Source organism: Blastomyces dermatitidis (genome assembly GCF_000003525.1).
Source record: "Blastomyces dermatitidis ER-3 genomic scaffold supercont1.1, whole genome shotgun sequence".
Classification (NCBI taxonomy): domain Eukaryota; kingdom Fungi; phylum Ascomycota; class Eurotiomycetes; order Onygenales; family Ajellomycetaceae; genus Blastomyces; species Blastomyces dermatitidis.
In genome coordinates, this window is record NW_025544774.1 from 1,078,568 (window position 1) to 1,097,042 (window position 18,475).

At 47.8% G+C, this 18,475-nt stretch overlaps 10 protein-coding genes across 13 annotated transcripts; 4 read left to right on the forward strand and 6 right to left on the reverse strand.

Moving 5' to 3' along the window:
• Positions 1 to 34: 34 nt before the first annotated feature.
• Positions 35 to 1,439, forward strand: BDCG_00147 (glutamine amidotransferase). The gene is made up of 2 exons (XM_045415665.1): positions 35 to 342; positions 425 to 1,439. Exons 1-2 carry the CDS (start codon positions 101 to 103, stop codon positions 1,014 to 1,016), a joined length of 834 nt encoding a protein of 277 aa, XP_045271561.1. The 5' UTR covers positions 35 to 100; the 3' UTR covers positions 1,017 to 1,439.
• BDCG_00148 (nuclear cap binding protein subunit 2) lies at positions 863 to 2,166 on the reverse strand. The gene is made up of 5 exons (XM_045415666.1): positions 1,983 to 2,166; positions 1,803 to 1,894; positions 1,682 to 1,726; positions 1,413 to 1,604; positions 863 to 1,353 (listed from the first exon to the last, which is right to left on the reverse strand). The coding sequence occupies exons 1-5, from the start codon at positions 2,133 to 2,135 to the stop codon at positions 1,224 to 1,226; spliced, it is 612 nt and encodes a 203-aa protein (XP_045271562.1). The 5' UTR covers positions 2,136 to 2,166; the 3' UTR covers positions 863 to 1,223.
• BDCG_00149 lies at positions 2,155 to 7,855 on the forward strand. Of its 3 annotated transcripts, none has more exons than XM_045415668.1 (5): positions 2,180 to 2,767; positions 2,834 to 4,975; positions 5,066 to 5,235; positions 5,340 to 5,787; positions 5,845 to 7,855. In XM_045415668.1, exons 1-4 carry the CDS (start codon positions 2,393 to 2,395, stop codon positions 5,407 to 5,409), a joined length of 2,757 nt encoding a protein of 918 aa, XP_045279042.1. In that variant the 5' UTR covers positions 2,180 to 2,392; the 3' UTR covers positions 5,410 to 5,787; positions 5,845 to 7,855. The 3 variants fall into 3 exon arrangements, with proteins under 3 accessions (XP_045271563.1, XP_045279042.1, XP_045279043.1); XM_045415669.1 differs by having other exon boundaries at positions 5,340 to 6,588; positions 6,642 to 7,842; XM_045415667.1 differs by having other exon boundaries at positions 2,155 to 2,767; positions 5,340 to 7,842.
• BDCG_00150 (uncharacterized protein) lies at positions 5,793 to 7,321 on the reverse strand. The gene has a single exon (XM_045415670.1). It carries the CDS (start codon positions 7,306 to 7,308, stop codon positions 6,649 to 6,651), a length of 660 nt encoding a protein of 219 aa, XP_045271564.1. The 5' UTR covers positions 7,309 to 7,321; the 3' UTR covers positions 5,793 to 6,648.
• Positions 7,856 to 8,435: 580 nt separating the features above from the next.
• BDCG_00151 (uncharacterized protein) lies at positions 8,436 to 9,825 on the reverse strand (the record flags this gene model as incomplete). Its single annotated transcript, XM_045415671.1, has 2 exons — positions 8,436 to 9,620; positions 9,721 to 9,825. The coding sequence occupies 2 exons, from the start codon at positions 9,823 to 9,825 to the stop codon at positions 8,436 to 8,438; spliced, it is 1,290 nt and encodes a 429-aa protein (XP_045271565.1).
• Positions 9,826 to 10,299: 474 nt separating this feature from the next.
• BDCG_00152 (peptidyl-prolyl cis-trans isomerase ssp-1) lies at positions 10,300 to 11,361 on the reverse strand (the record flags this gene model as incomplete). Its single annotated transcript, XM_045415672.1, has 4 exons — positions 11,223 to 11,361; positions 10,651 to 11,066; positions 10,417 to 10,533; positions 10,300 to 10,309 (listed from the first exon to the last, which is right to left on the reverse strand). Exons 1-4 carry the CDS (start codon positions 11,223 to 11,225, stop codon positions 10,300 to 10,302), a joined length of 546 nt encoding a protein of 181 aa, XP_045271566.1. The 5' UTR covers positions 11,226 to 11,361.
• A 1-nt stretch (position 11,362) lies between these two features.
• BDCG_00153 (DNA-directed RNA polymerase II subunit RPB9) lies at positions 11,363 to 13,164 on the forward strand. The gene is made up of 4 exons (XM_045415673.1): positions 11,363 to 11,783; positions 11,878 to 12,049; positions 12,327 to 12,416; positions 12,494 to 13,164. Exons 1-4 carry the CDS (start codon positions 11,704 to 11,706, stop codon positions 12,536 to 12,538), a joined length of 387 nt encoding a protein of 128 aa, XP_045271567.1. The 5' UTR covers positions 11,363 to 11,703; the 3' UTR covers positions 12,539 to 13,164.
• On the reverse strand, positions 12,483 to 13,808 carry BDCG_00154 (50S ribosomal protein L14). Its single transcript, XM_045415674.1, has 4 exons — positions 13,491 to 13,808; positions 13,312 to 13,396; positions 12,966 to 13,190; positions 12,483 to 12,883 (listed from the first exon to the last, which is right to left on the reverse strand). Exons 1-4 carry the CDS (start codon positions 13,674 to 13,676, stop codon positions 12,813 to 12,815), a joined length of 567 nt encoding a protein of 188 aa, XP_045271568.1. The 5' UTR covers positions 13,677 to 13,808; the 3' UTR covers positions 12,483 to 12,812.
• Positions 13,182 to 18,262, forward strand: BDCG_00155. 2 transcript variants are annotated; one of them, XM_045415676.1, is made up of 3 exons: positions 13,182 to 14,230; positions 14,350 to 16,409; positions 16,512 to 18,262. In XM_045415676.1, the coding sequence occupies exons 1-2, from the start codon at positions 14,132 to 14,134 to the stop codon at positions 16,405 to 16,407; spliced, it is 2,157 nt and encodes a 718-aa protein (XP_045279044.1). In that variant the 5' UTR covers positions 13,182 to 14,131; the 3' UTR covers positions 16,408 to 16,409; positions 16,512 to 18,262. The 2 variants fall into 2 exon arrangements, with proteins under 2 accessions (XP_045279044.1, XP_045271569.1); XM_045415675.1 differs by having other exon boundaries at positions 14,350 to 18,235.
• On the reverse strand, positions 17,116 to 17,765 carry BDCG_00156 (uncharacterized protein; the record flags this gene model as incomplete). Its single annotated transcript, XM_045415677.1, has 1 exon — positions 17,116 to 17,765. Exon 1 carries the CDS (start codon positions 17,500 to 17,502, stop codon positions 17,116 to 17,118), a length of 387 nt encoding a protein of 128 aa, XP_045271570.1. The 5' UTR covers positions 17,503 to 17,765.
• Positions 18,263 to 18,475: the final 213 nt, after the last annotated feature.

The window sequence follows — 18,475 nt, forward strand, 5'->3', positions numbered from 1 at the left end:
TACAAAAATACAATACCATACCCGTAGTCATATGTTCATATTGCGCGAGAGGTGAGAGTTAGAATTCGAGAATGTTGACTCAACCTCACTCACTCATGCGATGGCGATTACTGTGGGAGTTCTGGCCCTCCAAGGCGCTTTCTACGAACATTTAAAGCTTCTACGTAAAGCTGCAGCAAGCCTGTCGCCCAACGAAACCCAAAAATGGAATTTCATTGAAGTTCGCACGCCGGCGGAACTCGAAATATGCGACGCCTTGATTATTCCCGGCGGAGAAAGCACAGCTATCTCCCTGGTTGCCGCTAGGTCGCAATTACTCGAGCCACTAAGAGATTTTGTTAAGTGAGCTTAGTCCATCTGCTGCACGAAGCGGCCCGTTCTTCAATGTCACCGCGACTGACAATTGGATTCCGTTTTCAACCAGACTTCGCCGTCGACCAACCTGGGGAACATGCGCCGGTCTAATCTTACTCGCCGAGTCGGCAAATCGGACAAAGGAGGGAGGCCAGGAGCTCATTGGTGGCCTTGATGTGCGCGTAAATAGGAACCATTTCGGCAGGCAGACTGAGAGCTTCCAGGCGCCATTGAAGTTGCCCTTCTTGTCCGAAGTGCGCCAGGGCGGCGAGAGCTCCGATCAATCGGCAACCTTCATGGGTGTATTTATCCGAGCTCCTGTGGTCGAGAAGCTACTCCCTTTTGTAGATGATATACAGGTTGAAGAACAAAAGAGAGAAGGAACAGTAGTGGCACCATCACGGCATCCAAAGGATCCTGCGGCGCGGAAGGCAATGAGTGATCATGTCGATGTGCTCGCAAAACTACCGGGCAGGGCAGCCAGGCTTGCTCAAACGGGCGCAGATATCCATGCGGATACGGATTCAGGAGATATTGTGGCCGTGAAACAGGGCAATGTTTTTGGCACGAGCTTCCATCCCGAGTTGACGGATGACCCCAGGATTCATGCCTGGTGGTTGCAGCAGGTCGAGCAAGCGGTGTCGAAATCGCGGGCCTCCTAGCAATGACAACATTTGCACTGCGGCAATGGCGAATCCAACATCGAACAAGGTATCCCCTGTGTTAAGGTTCTTTACCCTTCCATGGGCCAGCTTGAATATTTGATAGATAGATCTCTTTTCCCATTGTGTATGTAGAATTATAACTTCATTAACTTGAAACAATAACGCCTCCCTTGCGCCCCGATCCTGCCCAGCTCAAAAATTATCTTACCTGCCTTTCCCATACTCTTCCTCCTCCTTCCTTCGCTCATCAGCGATCGCCCGGCCGTAACCACCGCGGCCTGGATCATATTCATCTCTGTATTCATCCCGAACCTGGCCACCAGATTTACCCCGTCTGTAAAAATCTAGTTAGCCGAATAGCAATTCCAAAGGCTTCTTTTGTACCCGACGTACCCGTATTGCCGACCCTCCTGGAATCCCGGGTCTAGATCCGTCCGAATGATGCGCTCATCCAGCTTTGTTCCTCCAATATATTTCATACAGTCGAGCGCGTCTTGATGGGTATAGTATTCAACAAAGCAGAAGCCGCAAGGTGTTTTCGCAAACCGATCGAGGCCCATGACTAGTCGTTTGATCTCTCCGCATCTGAGGATTGTTAATGACACTCTTCCAATGCAATGCGAACGATCTCATCGACCCCGAAAACTGTATTCTTTACATACTTGGCGAAGAGTTCGTGTATCTGCTCCTCCGTCGTATAGAATGAACTGCATCAGGGCCATTTATGTCAATCGACTGACTGTCAAACCAAAACGCGATCAACGAGTTGATGTGTAGACGTACAGATTCCCGACATAGAGTGTAGTGGCATCCTTCAAAGGGTCAACGGGGTCTTCTTGAGGGCCATCTCTGTCACCGAACTTCCTCCGCTTATTCTGTTATGAGCGAGGAGATTTTGTTTTCAGCAAATCCAATCCAACCTAGGGCAAATAATACACAGAGATGAAAGAGGATATGACATACCTTCGACAGATAATATGCGCTTGGCTTATCCAACCTTTCAATTGTAGGTCGCATCGTGTCAGAGGAGCTGTATTTATGTAGTTGCTGTAGGAATCGAAGTGATTTGCCGGAATCTTGTTGTTGTTCAAGCTGATTTGACTGCGAGGAGCTCATGGCTTGGCGCTTCCAAAATCTCCACGCCAAAAATTTATCAAGTATTTAAATATTTAACTACATATTAATATCAACAAACGAACCCGGGGGACGCTATTTTCTCCTTGTCCCTCATGCTAATGGCTGTTTACTGGGCCCTATAGTAACCCTCTAACTTCCATACTGTCTAAACAAATATACCTTCGTGGAGGCGCTTTCAAACTGCACCAGTTGATCCGTCAAAACACGCCCCGAAACCTACCTCGTCTGCCCCAGCCATGCCGAAGGTCATCGACTACTCTCCTCCCTGGCTGTCTAGGCCATCACCAGGAGCTACGTTCTTTTTAAGTTCTAGGTCAGAGCGCCCATCACAAGCAAATCGCATTTCGAAAAGCAAAGATGCTAGTGACACGCGCGAGCAGCGTTATCTTGGACCCAAGCGGACTTTGGCGAGAAGGGGGACGGAAGTCTTCGCGGTCGTGGATAACCAGATTCGGTGGTCTAACCTTTCTACTTTGGAGAATGAATGGCAAGCTGAAGTGCGGCAAAAGAGAAAGGGGACAGAGCGGGGACGGGAAACGGAGAGGAGCCCGTCGCAGGAAGAAGAAAGCTGCCTGGGACATGCTGCGGATGAGGAGGCGCCTTTCTACAGAGTAATACAAAACCAATCAATGGATAAGAGAATTATTGAAAAGGACGCTAGCTAATATTTCCTTCAGGTTCTCACGGTGCCAGTATACGGTCAGATAACACAACTTGTCCCTTCTCCAAATGGTAATTTCCTGGCCATTATCACGCCGCATACCGTCCACATCGCAATATTACCAGATTCTTCCCACCTCTCGGGCCCCGATCACTCGCCGCTCCGGCTTAAGACGTTTCAACTAGGCCCTACGACCCATGTTATTCCCGAGGCCCCTGTAATAACTGCCCTGTGGCATCCGTTGGGGATATGCGATAACCAAGGCGGCTGTCTCATTACGGTCACCCAAGATGCCGCAGTGCGAGTATGGGAGATTGACAGGAATAACCATTGGTCATTTGATAGGCCAACGGTAGCCGTTGATTTGAAAAAATTGGCAGATGGAACATCAATGGACGAGGACTTTGCGCCATCTGGATTTGGGCAAAACAAGGGATTTTCAGCCGATTTCTTCGATATGGAAGTTGCTTCAGCTTGCTTTGGAGGTCATGGCTACGAGGATGAAGATGCATGGGCACCAATGACTCTCTGGGTTGCAATGCGACCGGGATATATCTATGCATTGTGTCCACTGCTACCGTCAAAGTGGCAGGTCCCCTCAATTACGATACCGTCTTTGACGGCGTCCATTATCCATAAATTGGCCAGTGTACAGGGTGATCATCCTTCTGAATTTGACGACGACCAGATGGCTATCCAGCAACAGTATGAATGGCTTGCAGAAATTGATAATCAAGAGCCTCTACCCCTTCCTGAAGACACTGGGCTTTCTTCAATGGCTGAAGTTCGTGCTCGCCCAGCGAATCCCAGTGCAATACCAAGACTACAGGGCCCATTTCAGTTTGACCTTGGAGAGGAAGTGGATGAATTGGATCTCACTGATATTTTGGTTATCGCCGCCAAGGCCGATGTCGAAGATTTGATGTTAGGAGAAGACGGCTATCCACTTGAAGAGAGCCCTCGGGAGGGTGTATCAGCAACTATAATATGCGTTGCTACGACAACTGGCAGAGTTCATGTTTGTCTTGAGCTAGATGGCGTTGAGGGTCAATGGCTTCCCAAGACAAATAAGGGGGGCTTTACAACTCCGGTGTCTTATCCATCTGATCTGCTATTGCTAGAATCTTTAGAGACGGTTAGGGAGAAACACCAAACTCCAAACTCCTGGCCACTATTCACCGAGGATGTCCACTCTCGATACAACTTCTTCCTCACCTCAGCGAACAATGTTACTTTCTTCTCACTGTTGTCTTGGGCCGAAAGACTCGAAGCAGAACTTCAGTCACCCGACCCCGCCGGTTCAGGATTCCGCGTTAAGGTTCTATGCGATGGATCGATGGCACTACGGGAACAAATCGTTCAAGTAACTGATCACGAATCGGTGACTACTACCACAAATCAGTCGCAACCGGAGCATCTCCCAAGCTCCCTAGTTCTTCACGACTACGATATAGGTTATCTATTGTTGACAAACTCCGCGTCCCGTATCTATGCCGTCATTCTCGATTCACCATCCTATGACCCATTATCATTAACAAGCGAACTTGCTTCCTTCGAAGCCGACGTCACCCACCAGCCATCACTTGTTGCTCCCCGTCGTTCAGTGTACCAACCCCCATCAGCATTCTATTCCCTGCCCCCGCTAGCCTCCTTTATCGAAGATGTAGTTCCACACGGCCACAGGCACACTCTCAAGGAACCCGTCCGGCTCTCGCCATCAACATTAGATCTCATTACCGCGGCCCACAGAATCCTAAGCGCCCACACCAGTTCCCTCGAGCGAGCCGCCTCGGATCTTTTCCGCCGCTGCGAACGGTTACAAGGCGAAATGCAGGACCAGTTAAGCCAACTCGCAGAGATAGCGGAGCGGATCAACAACATATCCGATGGCATTGGGCAAGACTCCGAAGGAACACGTAATGGAGACGAGAAGCGGCCCCTAAATTCAAGGATGACAGCGGCAGAATCTCGACAGAAGCTGCTAGTGGAACGGTACAATAATATCCGAAATAAGATGGCCAAGGCCGGTGGTCGGCCGATGAGTGAGAAGGAAAAGAGCTGGGTTAGTGAGGTCGACAGGCTCTCTGTTTTCCTTGGCGAGACGGAGGAGGGAAAGGAGGGGGAAAAGTCCAGCGAATTGGCTCGTCGCATGGAAACTGTAAGATCTTATTGTTTATCTAATTTATTCCTTTTCTCTGCTCTTTTGATTCATTGAACGGGCACGTTAAACTGATCGGACAATACAAAGGCCCAATCTCTCGCGAAGAGCCTCCTCGCAGAGGTATCTCAGATTTCTGGAGAGACGACTACATCTAATGTACCTTCAACGCCAGGTACCCCTAGCAGCCATCAACCCAAGATCCCACAACGGTTACAACGGGCCAAAATCGCAGACGCCATGAGCATGGTGGAGCGAGAGTACGTTAAAATCACTACCCTTTACCCCGGCGTGTCCACACCTTTTTGCTTTTTTTTCTTTTTTTTTCTCGCGCCAATCGACTAACCCACCCAACTTATATTAGATCTGCCGTCATCGATGCAATCACGTCGAGGCTGGAGCGACTTACTACGAGCATCAGCGGCGTGGACTAGGACCATCCTTTGTATCTCATTCTATCAAGGTTTGGGGAGCTTTTTGTTGTTTGTTTACATCACTTGTTCCTTAGGAATCTCTGCCGCGTACTATTGGAATCAGTATATCATCTGTCAAAGCTTGAGAGAAATTCACATCCGCCTCGTTTTCTTTTCTTTTCTTTTCTTTTCTTTTCTTTTCTTCTCTTTCTTCCTGCCTTTTTCCCTCCTGCACATGGAGTTCTACCAGGTATATGTAACCACATCGTCTTCATCCTTTTCATCTACATCCTCCATCTTGTGCCAAGACAGGAAAATATAATGGCCGTTTTGACACAGTAATTAGGGATGGCAGTTATCTTTATGGAATGTTTTGAGTGGGAGAGAGAGCGAGTGTATGTGCGTGTACCTGCGCTTGTGAAATGATATTGAAACATGCGCTGAATATCTATGCAGGTGTACTCTGCAGAACAGCAGCAGCTCCCCTCAAGAAGATATCGGAAAAATACAAAACATATTCCCCTTGGCAGTAAGGTATTCAAATTATCAAAGCAATGAGGACAAAGGTAGCGACTATCAAAGGTTAGACGATACGTGAGAGGTCTGCTGTGAGCTCTCTCCTTAACAGTTTCTTCCCGCAGACACAAATCAACTTTGCTCAATCGGATCGATTCTGCGACCAAAAACTCCCTTAAAGCAAAGCTCCAACGCACTTCTCTCCCCATCACCACTCCCCGCAATCGTATGAGTCGCCTGAGCCTAACGTGCTACAAATAGATAGGGAACAGAAATCCGATGGGAAGAAAACATGGACAAAGAAAGGAGAAATGGTCACCGCGTTGTGATTGGCAAGCACATCTATGGTGTCAAGCAGTTGAAATATGCAAACACGCAAGCGTCTACCAACCCCCTTTCCCGCGATCGATGTATTGTTGTTCTCTGTCGCGTTAAAAGAGAAAGGAAAAAGGAGATTCAATGCCATTCCGCTAAAACCCCCTCCCTTAGAACACCTCATATGATATCTAGTTCCCTGCCATTGCCCGACGAATATCCTACTCGAAATGCGCCTTTCAAAACCAACCCCCGAATCATGACCAAATGCCAGACGTTAGCTATGACGCACGGTTTATCTGAAGTTAAAGCCCATGAACAAGAGCTTCAAAACAAAGATGAAAAGCAGAACGAACAAAGGAAAAAAAAGTAAACTCATTTCTCCAACCCAAAAAAACAAAGCCTTACGAGAGAACCAAAAGAAAATCTTCAACATAACCGCTCCCACTCCCCCTCCAAATCCACAACCTCCGTAATCTTGCTCTCCAAATCCCCAATAACAACCTCCCACTCCGGCAACTGAATGCTCTCCAACATGTCCTCCCACGGCGGTATCTGCCGGAGAAACCCCTCCCACCAACTCCGAATCATCAGCTCCTCCGACTGCGGCAGCCAGACAAACGCACTGGCAATCAAATGATCCAGATTCCTCTTCGCATTACACCAAGCCAGATACGTCACGGTCACAAAGAGATGCTTCATTTCTCCAACACGCGTGATTAATACCTCATACTCGCGCTTATCCGGGTGTAGCTGGACCGCGTGGCAGGGCAGCTTTGCTGTGGGGAGTAAGTTTGGGTTGTTGGGCCCGGGATACTGGGCTTTCCATTGGAAGAGGCGGCTGATGGTGCTTATGTGTTCGTTATAGTGTATGGGGTCTCTTCTGGAGCAGGTGTAGTAGTGGCGCTTGTGATACACGGCTTGTATAACCCGGAAATCAAGGAAGCATTTGCCCGCTGCCTCAAGGACTAATTCGATGGCGCTGGCAAATCGAGGCGGGACAATGGGGAAGAGATGTGTTGGGGACTTGAGCTGTTCTCTGATGGCGATACGCAGTTCTTGAAGGTATACAGCGGCTGGACTTTGCATGTCTGTATGTGAGAGGGGTTGGATTAAGGGCTTTCTGGGGCTTTTCAAGAGATGTCAGGGGCAAGTGAGAAAGGGTTAGCTGCGTTGGAGGCATCTGAAAGAGAGGTATAAGTACCTTCAAGATGTAAAAATAGAGATATCTCTATACATTTCGTGTATAGAAAAGTGGGAGGTAAAATAAACGTGTGCTGTGTTATACCGATTCTCGATCAGAGAGGCATTCATTCACGGTGGGAACTTGGAGATGTTTCCGAGCTCAATTGCTGGTGAATGAGTGGCAGCAGCCCTTCACAACACATGAAATGCAACAACACAAGGAATGTTATTGTTGACAAACAGCCAGCAAAAAAAAGGAGGGTGCGGGATCCAAGTATGAAATATTTTGGACAGTGAAACTTGGGAAAAGAAGGGGATTTCATAGGGATATCATATGGTACGAGAGTAGGCTAGTAGACGGCAGTGATATCATTCTATTGAAAGAGAATATTAGAGACACAGTTATTCCATCCAAATGCAGCTTCTTTCACTTTCCAAGCTTGATCGCAAGCAACATCGCAGCGCTATGAGTGAGTGGTAAGCCAAAAAGAAACACGCTGATGCGTAGACAGGAGGACATGAGACCCCGACGGAAGAGTAGATTAGGAGTTGTAGAACTTCTCCTGGAAAGAGCCAACACCGAACTCAGAATTTAAAAAAAAAAAAAAAAAAAAAAAAAAAAAATAACAGTCATTATTCGGTTCCGCCCCTTGAATAAGCATTCCATATCCCACAATACACATTATTTACCCAACGGTATCTCGAGGAATGTAGATGTGAACACGCAGTACGGACGATATCAATCAAAAACAGCAATTTTTCTCTCCTTCCGCTTCAAAAGAAGTCTCGGATTCTTCCTGTAATGTTCAGAATAACAATTGATTAAGTTTTTTTTTTTTTTCCCCAAGGAAAGAAAGACAGAAAAAGAAAGAAAGAAAAAGAAAACAGGAAAACCGCACTGTTCTGCGACTGCCCCTGGAAAACTATCATAATCCACAAGAGAGCTATCAGCGTCTGCGTGGAAAGTGCGTTTAGAAACAAAGCGACAAAACCAGAGAAATAGGGGAAACAGGAAATATATACCACTATTTTCAATGATTTGGCATTACCCCATCGCCGTTCACGAAATCCCCAAAAAGCTGATCAGCCTCAAGGCCAGAGATGTTAGCCGGCTGCTCTATCACCGCCTCTTTAGCCACCATCTCCTGCCAGGTCGGATAAGCAAACCGATCAATCATCGCCTTCAACTCGCTCGCCTGTCTCAGTGCATCCCGAGCGCGCAACACGATCCCACATGGCAACTCATCCTTGTAGACACCCATCCACTCTGCGAAGCCCCAGCAGATGTTCTTGAGCGCCCCGATCAGGCCGTCACGGATGTTGACGCACTGGAAGCGCATGTTGTCGAGATACTCTCCCCACTGGTGCAGGCGAAAATTGTGCTCTAGACTCTGGATGTGGATGTAGAAGGTGAACGCAAGCTCGTGCTGGCGGTGCAGGAGGAACATGGACTCGCGGGCTTGGGTGGTGAGCATCTCGATGGAAGTGAGGAAGCGCTCTGTCTGCGCGGGGACGTGGAATTTCATTATATCGGAAAAGTGGTGGAAGGGCTGCTGCAGGAGTAGGTCTGCGGCCGTGAGAAGGGGGTTACCAGCCTCCATGGTGGTATGGCCAGCGGGGTGCTGGGGGAAAGAAGAGGAGGAGCGGCTGGGAGAGTCTGAAGACGGAGTAGGATAGGCACTCGTCGTGTCGGCGGAGAAGACGGAGAAGACGCTTGAACTACGAGTATTTTCGTAGCTTGAGGTGCACTGGAAGCTACCTGTTCCGGGGATTTCGTCTCGCATTGTTGCTGTGGTTGAAGGCATGATATGCTGCGCACTTGATTGAAGAACTCTTGCAGGGCGGGGTTTGGGTGAGCCCCCTACAGAGCTGGTTCCAATGATCTGGGGGTCGATCAGACTGGCATCAACACGCTGTTCAGTCGGGAAGTTTTGAGTGCTGCTGCTGGTGTTGTTGTTAAATCCGGAGTGGAGGGCAAAGGTATAGCCAAAGGGGTTTCCGTCGAACAAAAGGGGCTCAGCTTCCTCTTGCTTGACTTCAGTGGAGGCAATGGGCGCAGAAGCGAAAGAGCCAGATCCGTTGGCATGGTGATTCATAACACTGTGCGCACCAAATTGAGCTCCTTCAGTTGGCCCATTGCGATGCCCAGCAGCCCCGAGATGGTCTTCATCGTGACGAGGAGAGCGTGGGGATTCATCACGCGGTAAAGTGAACTTCTTGAATGAGCCACAAAGAGTAAAATGTTAGATCTAACTCTCCCTTTTGTATACGATAATATTACCAGGATAAAGGATAGATAGATATTTCAAGCCTTACTTCTAGTAGATGCTCGATGCCCAGCCGATCTGGCAACTCATCCCACTCAGACGAGGAAAGCTGCGAGCTCCCGCGTACTTGCTGAGGAGAGTATTCACACTTCATCGTGTGGAGGAAGCGTATATCTCTTCTCGAGGTTTCTTTTTTCCCTTTAAATCAAAAACAAAGAGATAATCGTCGTGACAGGTCCCTAGACACAGGGGTGGGATACGACGTGGAGATCGTGGTTTCAAAGAAAGACGCAGAGAAATCTGCTGATGAGGTATGATGAAAAAGAGGTTTGTGATGAAAGAGAAAAGAAGAAAATGAAAGAATCAGATTTGCTTTCTCAAAAGGCATTTCTTTTGTTTATTTCCTAATGAAGAGCAGGGCAATGTGTGCGTGTGCAGTCAAGGTGCCGATGCATGCTCAACCTGATAAAGCTGATGGGTATCATAGCAGTTCACATAGATGTGTATAGCAGGATCCAATTTCATCCTTTTACAATTGACCTGGTATACTAGTTACACAAAATGAAAGAATATCATGGTCTGGTATATAGTGATTTATTTTCCTTTCATTCCTTTCATCGATATTGATTCATTGAACACTAGATTGCTAGGTTAGCGTATATACTGCCCCTTGTTTGGCTCTTATATATGGAGCTGGGATGTACAAGGAAAGAAAGAACGCGGAGACATGACATAAATGACATACCGTTCAATGAGATGAACCCCAGAAGCTGTCTCGACAATCCCGCTGACCTGTCCCGGCTTAAGAGCAAAAGCCGCTTCTTCGAATTCAGCTTGCATTTCACCTCGGCCGAAGAAACCCCTAGGAAATGACAATCTATCAGTTATCAAGATATCTAAAAACAAAAATCCATAAAAGAAAACCCAAAATAAAAGGTACAAAAAAGCCAAGAGAATCAAGAGGATCAACAAGACTCACAAATCCCCCTTCTTCCTCGCACTACTACAATCCGACTCCGACATGGCAATATCCCCCAACGTCGTCTCCCCAGCTCTGATACGCTCCTCATGCCCGCGCAAGATCTCCAACGCCTCCTCCTTGGAGCGCGTGATCTCCGACTCCCGCCAGCTGCTGGGCCGTCGACTGCCACGGTGCTTGATAAGAAGATGGCTGGCGCGGATCTTGCCCTCAACAGGGCCGCCGCCGGCGCCGCCTAATGTGTAACGGTCAGCAGGTCCGCTGTGATGCTGTGCCATGTATACTTTGAGCTTGTCGGTGTCGGTATCGGCGGGGGGTTCCCATCTGGATTCTTTGGTTGTGGGGTTGAAGTAGTAAGGGAGGTTTTTGGAGTTTGAGTGGCGGACTTCCCAGCCGGGCGGGAGACCTGATTCATCCTGGAGGTGAGGCAAGCATTGTTCATTGCTTTTGTCAGAAATGATAGCTCAATTGGGAAATAGTAGGGAGTCTTGCTGGATGGTCTGCTGTGGGTGGTTGGTGGTGGGAATGAGGGGGTAGTTCGTGTGATGGCCCCTTTGGGAGACGCAACTTACCATGATGATGTATTATATTCCGCGAAAGTGATGGGAGGATATCTCCGGATATTATAGATAAGAGAAGAGCTATAGATACTGGAATTGTAGAGCAGTGAAGTGATATTGATATCACCAGGGGTAGAAGAGGCGAGCTGGACAAACTGCGGGGATCAACTACATGGAAGGGAAGTCCGAGCTTGGCTCTTGTCCCGAACCGGTTAGCCCAGTTTGCCCCCGTCTTCTGCCTCGAACTTCAACTTCTTCACTTCGCCTCATCTCATTCCATCTACATACTACTCACCATCCATCATCCATCTATCTGCCATTCCCTCCGACGCCCGTCGCCTAGGAAAGAATACAACCACCCTCGTACTCTCCTCCTCCTCCTCCTCGTTCTCCTCCTTCTATCGCTCTATCCGGCACATTAATTTAATCTCACCGTCGTGCTCCCCCCGCGTCGTTCGTTTTGAGAAAAATATTCGCCCTCCCCGCTTCGAACATGTCTGCCTCTCCCATGTCCTCCAGTGGCGACCAGTCACAAAGCTCCAGCCAGATCCATTTCCGTTTCTGCCGTGAATGGTGAGTTTCCTTTTCCCTTCCTTCAGCAGAATAAAAACAGAAAATCACAATCTAAAAAAACTGCAAGACTAACTCCTTGAGCCCCCTTCGATAGTTCCAACTTGCTCTACCCAAAGGAAGACCGCAATACCCATACGCTCATGTTCACCTGCCGAACCTGCCATGTTGGCGAGCCCGCCTCCTCCCCATGCGTCTACCAGAACAAACTCAATAACCAAGTTGGTGACACGGCCGGTGTGACTCAAGATGTGGGATCTGATCCTACGGTTGGTCTTCCCCTGTGCACCCTCTGTGGAGAAGACATCCAATATCAATAGTGTCTTTCTTCTGCCTGTCTTTGCATCTTTTCGACCGAGGAACGTTATAATAGCGCCATACCTTTCTCCATTCCCCGCCGAGGACTTTTCTTATCACTTTTCTTTTCCATTTCTTTTCTGTTTTCTAGCACTTTCCCGCTTTCCGAGCTGCAAAAGCTCTTTTTCTCCATCCAGACTTTGGCTAATGAGAAAAACCTTTTGTTTTGCGGTTTGGCACAAACCACAGCTACCCCGGTCAAACAAACTTTGCCCTAGCTGCGGCGAAAACGAAGCGGTGTTCTTTCAATCTCAGCAACGGTCAGCAGAGACGGGAATGGTATGGATATATGCCTATTTTATACTCCTTTCCCCTTTTCCCTTTCACAAGTTGCTAACCTTGGTTCTTCGGGATAGAAACTCTACTACGTGTGCTGCACTTGTGGAAATGTGTTTACTTGATTTGGGAGGGAATTTTCGATTCTTTTTTTATCTGTCATTTCCTTTCTTTCTCTGAATTTATACCCATTGGGCGGAGTTTATGAGTTTGGACGAGCTGGATATATTGAGGCGTTAGAGAGTGTTCCTATTTCTATAGTTTTGTATTTTTATTTTCATTCGTCATTCATTTTCTGGCGTTGCGACACACTTTAGCTAGGTTATACATCCTACTGAGATTCTGATGCAAGCGGAAGGGGAAATATCAAAAATACAATATATATTCTATACAATAATCTTACAAATGCATGGGTGCTAACGACAATATCTTCGACCAGCCTTTCTTCTGCAATTCTTTTCCAACAACACCTATTGACGTGAGTCAGTATATATGTCTCGGATAAACAAGTGAGCAAAAAAGCAAAATAAGAAAAAACCACCTCCTACTGACCATTCAATCTCGTCCCAATCGGATCCCCAGACTTATTAATAAGTACGCACGCGTTATCATCGAACTTGACAAAGCTGCCATCGGGCCTCTGTACGTTTCTCGTCCTGACCACGACGGCATGGCAGACGTCTCCTCGTCTGACCTTGTTGGCAATGCCGCTGCTGACACCGCCCATCTCCGGGCCGAAATTCCGCTGTTTCTTCACGACGACGATGATGCGGTCGCCTGTAATTATTTGGGATGACGCCGGCCTTTTGTCAGCTTTCTTGGGATGCGCATTGTTGGATGGAGAGGAGCGGAGGTATATCGGATAGGGATAACGATAGAGGATATGGCGCAAACTCACCGATTGAGGCTGCTCGTTTCATTTTTAGGACGCTGGCACATTCGACAATGGCTGCGCCGGAGTTGTCGATGCAATTAAGCATCGTCTGGTTTAAAGGAAGAAGTTGTCAGCGGATGTATCTCTCTCCCTCCCTCCTTCACTCTCTCACCCCGGCCCGATTATAAGGAAAACGGACATACCTTTAGTTGGATCATCTTGGTTGCATGACTTGGTCTGTCCCGTCTGCAAATTCTGCTCTGTTGCTCTGGGCGTCTCTTCGTCTCTTTACTTCTTCCTGTCCTCGCGATTTCCCACTCCAAGATCTGGTGCTTAATAAGCATCAGATCCACCGGACCCCGGATGAACAATGTTCCGATTGCTCCCATAAATAGCTCAGCCAATCAGCGGCCAAGTTCCCCTTTCCAGGCAGCTGATCGCCGCATTAAGTAATCCAGCCAAAAATACGACGTCAAAAGCCTCATTTTCAGCCTTTGGAGCCTGGGAGCTTTCTGTTCAAATATTCCCAGGCCAAAGCAAAACAGGGAGTCTTGAAGCGCATCGCGTGTTGTTGCCCACAATGATCGCGGCTCTGCAGTTGCTTGCGACATCATCTGAACTATAACTTGACATCTTTATTTTATTTTTGGCTGCCCCATGTCTAAACAATACTTACCCCTTGTTCCCATTCTATCGCTTTCTATCGCTTCCCGGCCTTTCGTTTCCCATATATCCATCTCGTGTATTTTTATTTGTATCTTGCTTCATACGTCCAATTTATGCATTAATACACCTTGAAAACCCCCATTGACCGCGTCGCGCAGTATATATTCCCACGCTTCCGATGGCGCCTAGCATACCGCCTCCTGACCGCAAAGAGAAGTTGACGCTTTCTCAACTTGCCAGCTATGATGATGTGATCACAGACGCGCTAGTTGATCGGGTTAGCATCCCTCAAAGAAAATTCAAGAAGAAAGTTCATGCTTTTATCATATATGCTCTGGCGCATTTCAGCAAAACTAACTTGGACGCTTGAATGAAATTTCGAAATGCGAATAAAAGGCCTACTTCTGGACCAAGATCCGCAAAAACCGAACCAAGTATATCCCCTGCAGAGGTATACTTGAAGAACAGGTTACCTCCATTCTCCTCCACGATGTCATCGTCGGGAAAGACGCGCCAAAGGCTGAGAAAGCACTCCTAGCTCTCCCGGGGCTGAAGAAATTCGTCGACCGCTTGAAATCCGATCGAGAGAAGGAATGGTTTCGTCGACACCTGCGCAAGTACATCGTCATCTACCTTCCCGATTGTCCCTTTGAGGTCATGACCACCAATCGCTACACCATAACCACCCACGAGGCAGCCGTTTCTGCGCGAAAGTTCATCGCCTCCGGAACGACGATACGCGGGCTCAGCGGCACGCTTGTACCCATGACACGCGAGGAGGAGATGGATCTCGATCTAACAAGGAAGGATTTTAGTATCGTTATGTCGAGCCGGAAGAAGACGCCGTCTATCTTTCTGGGGCCGGCGCGTTTTGCGAATCATGATTGTAACGCGAATGGGAGGCTGGTGATGAGGGGGCCGGAAAGTATGGAGGTAATCGCGACTAGGGATATTGTGGTTGGTGAGGAGATTACCGTCTCGTATGGGGAGAATTATTTTGGTGAGGATAACTGCGAATGTCTCTGTCATACCTGTGAGCTGGCACTCCGGAATGGATGGTCTCCGAATGGTGTTGTGATTGATTCCGGGACGAATAGCGGTGTCTCCACGCCCGCGGATGTATGTGAGGAGCTAGATCGATCTGCTTTTTCGACGCCGCCCTCGCCGGGGTCCAGTAATAATAACAAAAGGAAACGCGGTTCAGATTCCCAGTTTCTCTCCACGGAGAATTCTACGCCGTCTAGAAGACGGAAGGTGGAGCGAAAGGCTTCGAATTTGAGGCTTGAGATGTCCATGCCCAGCAGTCCAGAGGCTGGCGAACCTTCTTTCCTTTCAACTCTAGATCAATCCCTTTCCGAATATGCAAACAGCTGCAAGGACCCCATTGCTGTTGATCGTTCTACTCATCAGGCAGATGGCCTAGATCCTCATCACGAAGCTGATAATCCCGATACGTGTAATTCATACAAAGCTGCTTCTTCTACGAACGACCAATCGTCTTGCTCCCCTGGCCCAGATGAAACGCATAGTTCCACCACCACCTCCGCATCTGCATCTACCGAGGCGACCTCAATATCAGACACGACATCGGTACAAATTAAAAAAGAATCGGCAGAGGGGCACGAACCGTTAGTCGCCCAGAGCACTGATAATAGGGACAATCGGAATCCTCACCCGGCATGCGACCACCCCGCCGCTCAGACAGCACGAGTCCCCGAACTTGTCTTTGAAGATACAAACGATGACGGCGAATTATCCGACCTGTCGAATTCATGGGAACTAAACGACGCAGACATGCTCGTTGTCAAACGAGGCCAAAACCGAAAACAGGAACGTAATAAACGAGAATCACGAAAACGGCGGGAGCGAGAAGAATCAGAACCGACACTAGAAAGCGACCAACAACTCTCCTCCACTAGTTCGTCCTCAAAAAGACGAAAAACCCGCCGCACAAAAATCCTCCAAACAATCGAGCACGAAGACCCCTCCCCGCCCTTCCTCCGCATCCCCGGCGATTACACAAAAACCCCCAAACTCCTCGGCCAACGCTACGACCGCTGGGTCGACTGCTCCACCTGCAATGCCTGGTTCGTGCAGGGCGACTCGTACTTCACACGCAAGGAGTGTCCGCGCTGCGAGCGCCATTCGAAACTGTATGGGTACCGGTGGCCGAAGACGGATCGGGAGGGGAGATGGGATTTGGAGGAACGGGTGATGGATCATAGGACTGTGCATCGGTTTTTGACGTCGGATGAGGAGCATCGGATCCAGAGGAGGGATCGAGGCGTTAGTTTTGGGCTTGGTGCTGGGGGACTTGGCGGCACTGTTGGGAGCCCGACGCCGGAGAGTCCGGATGTCAAGACTGATACGGATGGTGGGAGTGACTTTGGGGATGAGAGGAGGATGACGAGGGCGGGGAGGAGGGCGGTTAGGGAGTTGAGGATGACAATGTGACGGTTAGCTTTCTTTTCTTTTCAGTTTTCTTTTTGCTTTCTCGTTCTTGTCGTTTTATCCCCTGGTTTGATATGTCTGAGAAGCTAACGTGTATTCTAAACAAGTATCTGGGAGTGTTAATCTTTGGCGAATGCATCTTGTCATTATATTTCTCTGTATGATTCTATCATGATAGATCTCTTCCTGCACTGAATTAACGCCTTTCGCTTCTTTTCCACGATTATTCCTTATCCCCTATCTTTCATCATTGCCATTTTCCTTTTTCGTTCTTTTTTCGCTTCCACTATTTCGATGGAATGCGATGTTGTTCAGGGGGATATCACGGAGTTCTTTTTACGCTTTTGGAAATTTGATACCCCTTTTCTGTGTCTATTGGTGATCTCCTGGCAATGGCTGCAGCTACAACTGCATATATCATCATCAGTAATATATGACCTACGTGGAGGAATTACATTATTTTGTTAATCTGTATAGTTATTGCGAATCCCAAACTTGCACAATTTTTGCTTCGATTTTTCGCCGGAATATTTTTCTTTCCTTCTGCTCTAGCAATTGGTCTGTTAAACAGTCTACCACATTAGGTTTCATATGTTCACTCTCCCCCAATTTGTTCTTGCTACTAAGCTAAAAGCCCAAGATCATCACAAAATAAAGCGCACCCTTCTTTCGGCACCATTACCAGTAGCTCCTCTTCCTCCTGCTGCTCCTTCACCACCATTTCCCCCCACCACCAGTGTCCCCAGCTTCCATCGCCCTTCTACACCATACACACTCACAACCCGGTATCACAATATGCCCCTCCCTTGCACTCCCGCTCCTATTCACTTGAACAACATTAGCCGCATTGGTGGTATTAGCAGCACCACCACCGGTGATAGCACGATTACGCTGAGTCTGGCGAGCTGCCGCTCCCTCCCCCGGGTTTAAGCCAATAAGTTTAACCCCACCCGCTCCATCGCTAATCCCCAACAAGTTTCGCTGTGGTTGTCCCCAGGTCTTGGGTTTGCGTGCGGTGCTACCGTCAATCCGTGGGCGATGATCACCACTGGGACGGGGCTGGGTTGCGAGCTGGTATAAGAGGCGGAGGTAGCTCATTGTATCCTTTTTTGTTATCGAGATGTGTTTGGTTTCTCGGTATTGTCTGAGGGCCTGGGGGTTGAGGAAGGGAAGGGAGGTGGATATCTGGTTGGCGATATTGGTTAAGGCTGTTTCGGTATGACGGGTTGAGATCCTTTTCTTTTCCCGCTCTTGTATCTTGATATGGGTGAGGTAGTGGCAGGATATGGGAATTTGAATTAACTAGTTGATATACGATAGATGATCGAGCTCAGTTTCCGCCCTTCCTTTCGTTCTTTTCCTTTCTTTCGTCTCCCGTCCTCGTGAAGATACTCAATCAATAGAGAAATAGAAACCTCTGTTTTCTGGGCCCTCAGTCACTTCTTCGTTTTATCCCTTTCCTTACACCGCCCATGGCTCGCTTTTATATCTCAACCCTTTTCTACTGTTTGCTATAAAATCCCAGAGACATAATATTTATTCACATTTATAGATGCCCAACCTTTCCTAGATGGTTCTTTAGCAGGCAGAGAAACAAACATTCTAATTTTTCCTTTGTGGAGCACAATCTCTCTGACATGCAATCATACTTCTCCATCTATCCATCTATTTTTCTTATGTCCAGCAATGATGACTCAATGATGTCAGTTTCAGATGTAATAAGTGATTTAACTATGCTAGTTAGTGGCTCATTCTGAGGTTTAGACATGCTTGTTTGCCCCTGAGCCTGAAGAGTGCCTGATACGAATATACTAATGTCAAAAGATCTGCACCTACTGTTTAGAAGAATGGAATAAGGCTTCTCTAGATATATTAGAACATTTATTGATGTTAAATTATAGATAGAGTATGAATTAGTCATATTAAGAACAATGTGAAATTGTTCAGAAGCCTATCTTTAGATGAATTAGAGAGAGCTTTGTTACCATCTCTTTTCTGTTGTTTTTATTCTTAGCAGTTTTCTCTTTCTCATTCTCAACAATGTTAAACTGTTTCCTTTAAAAACAATCAT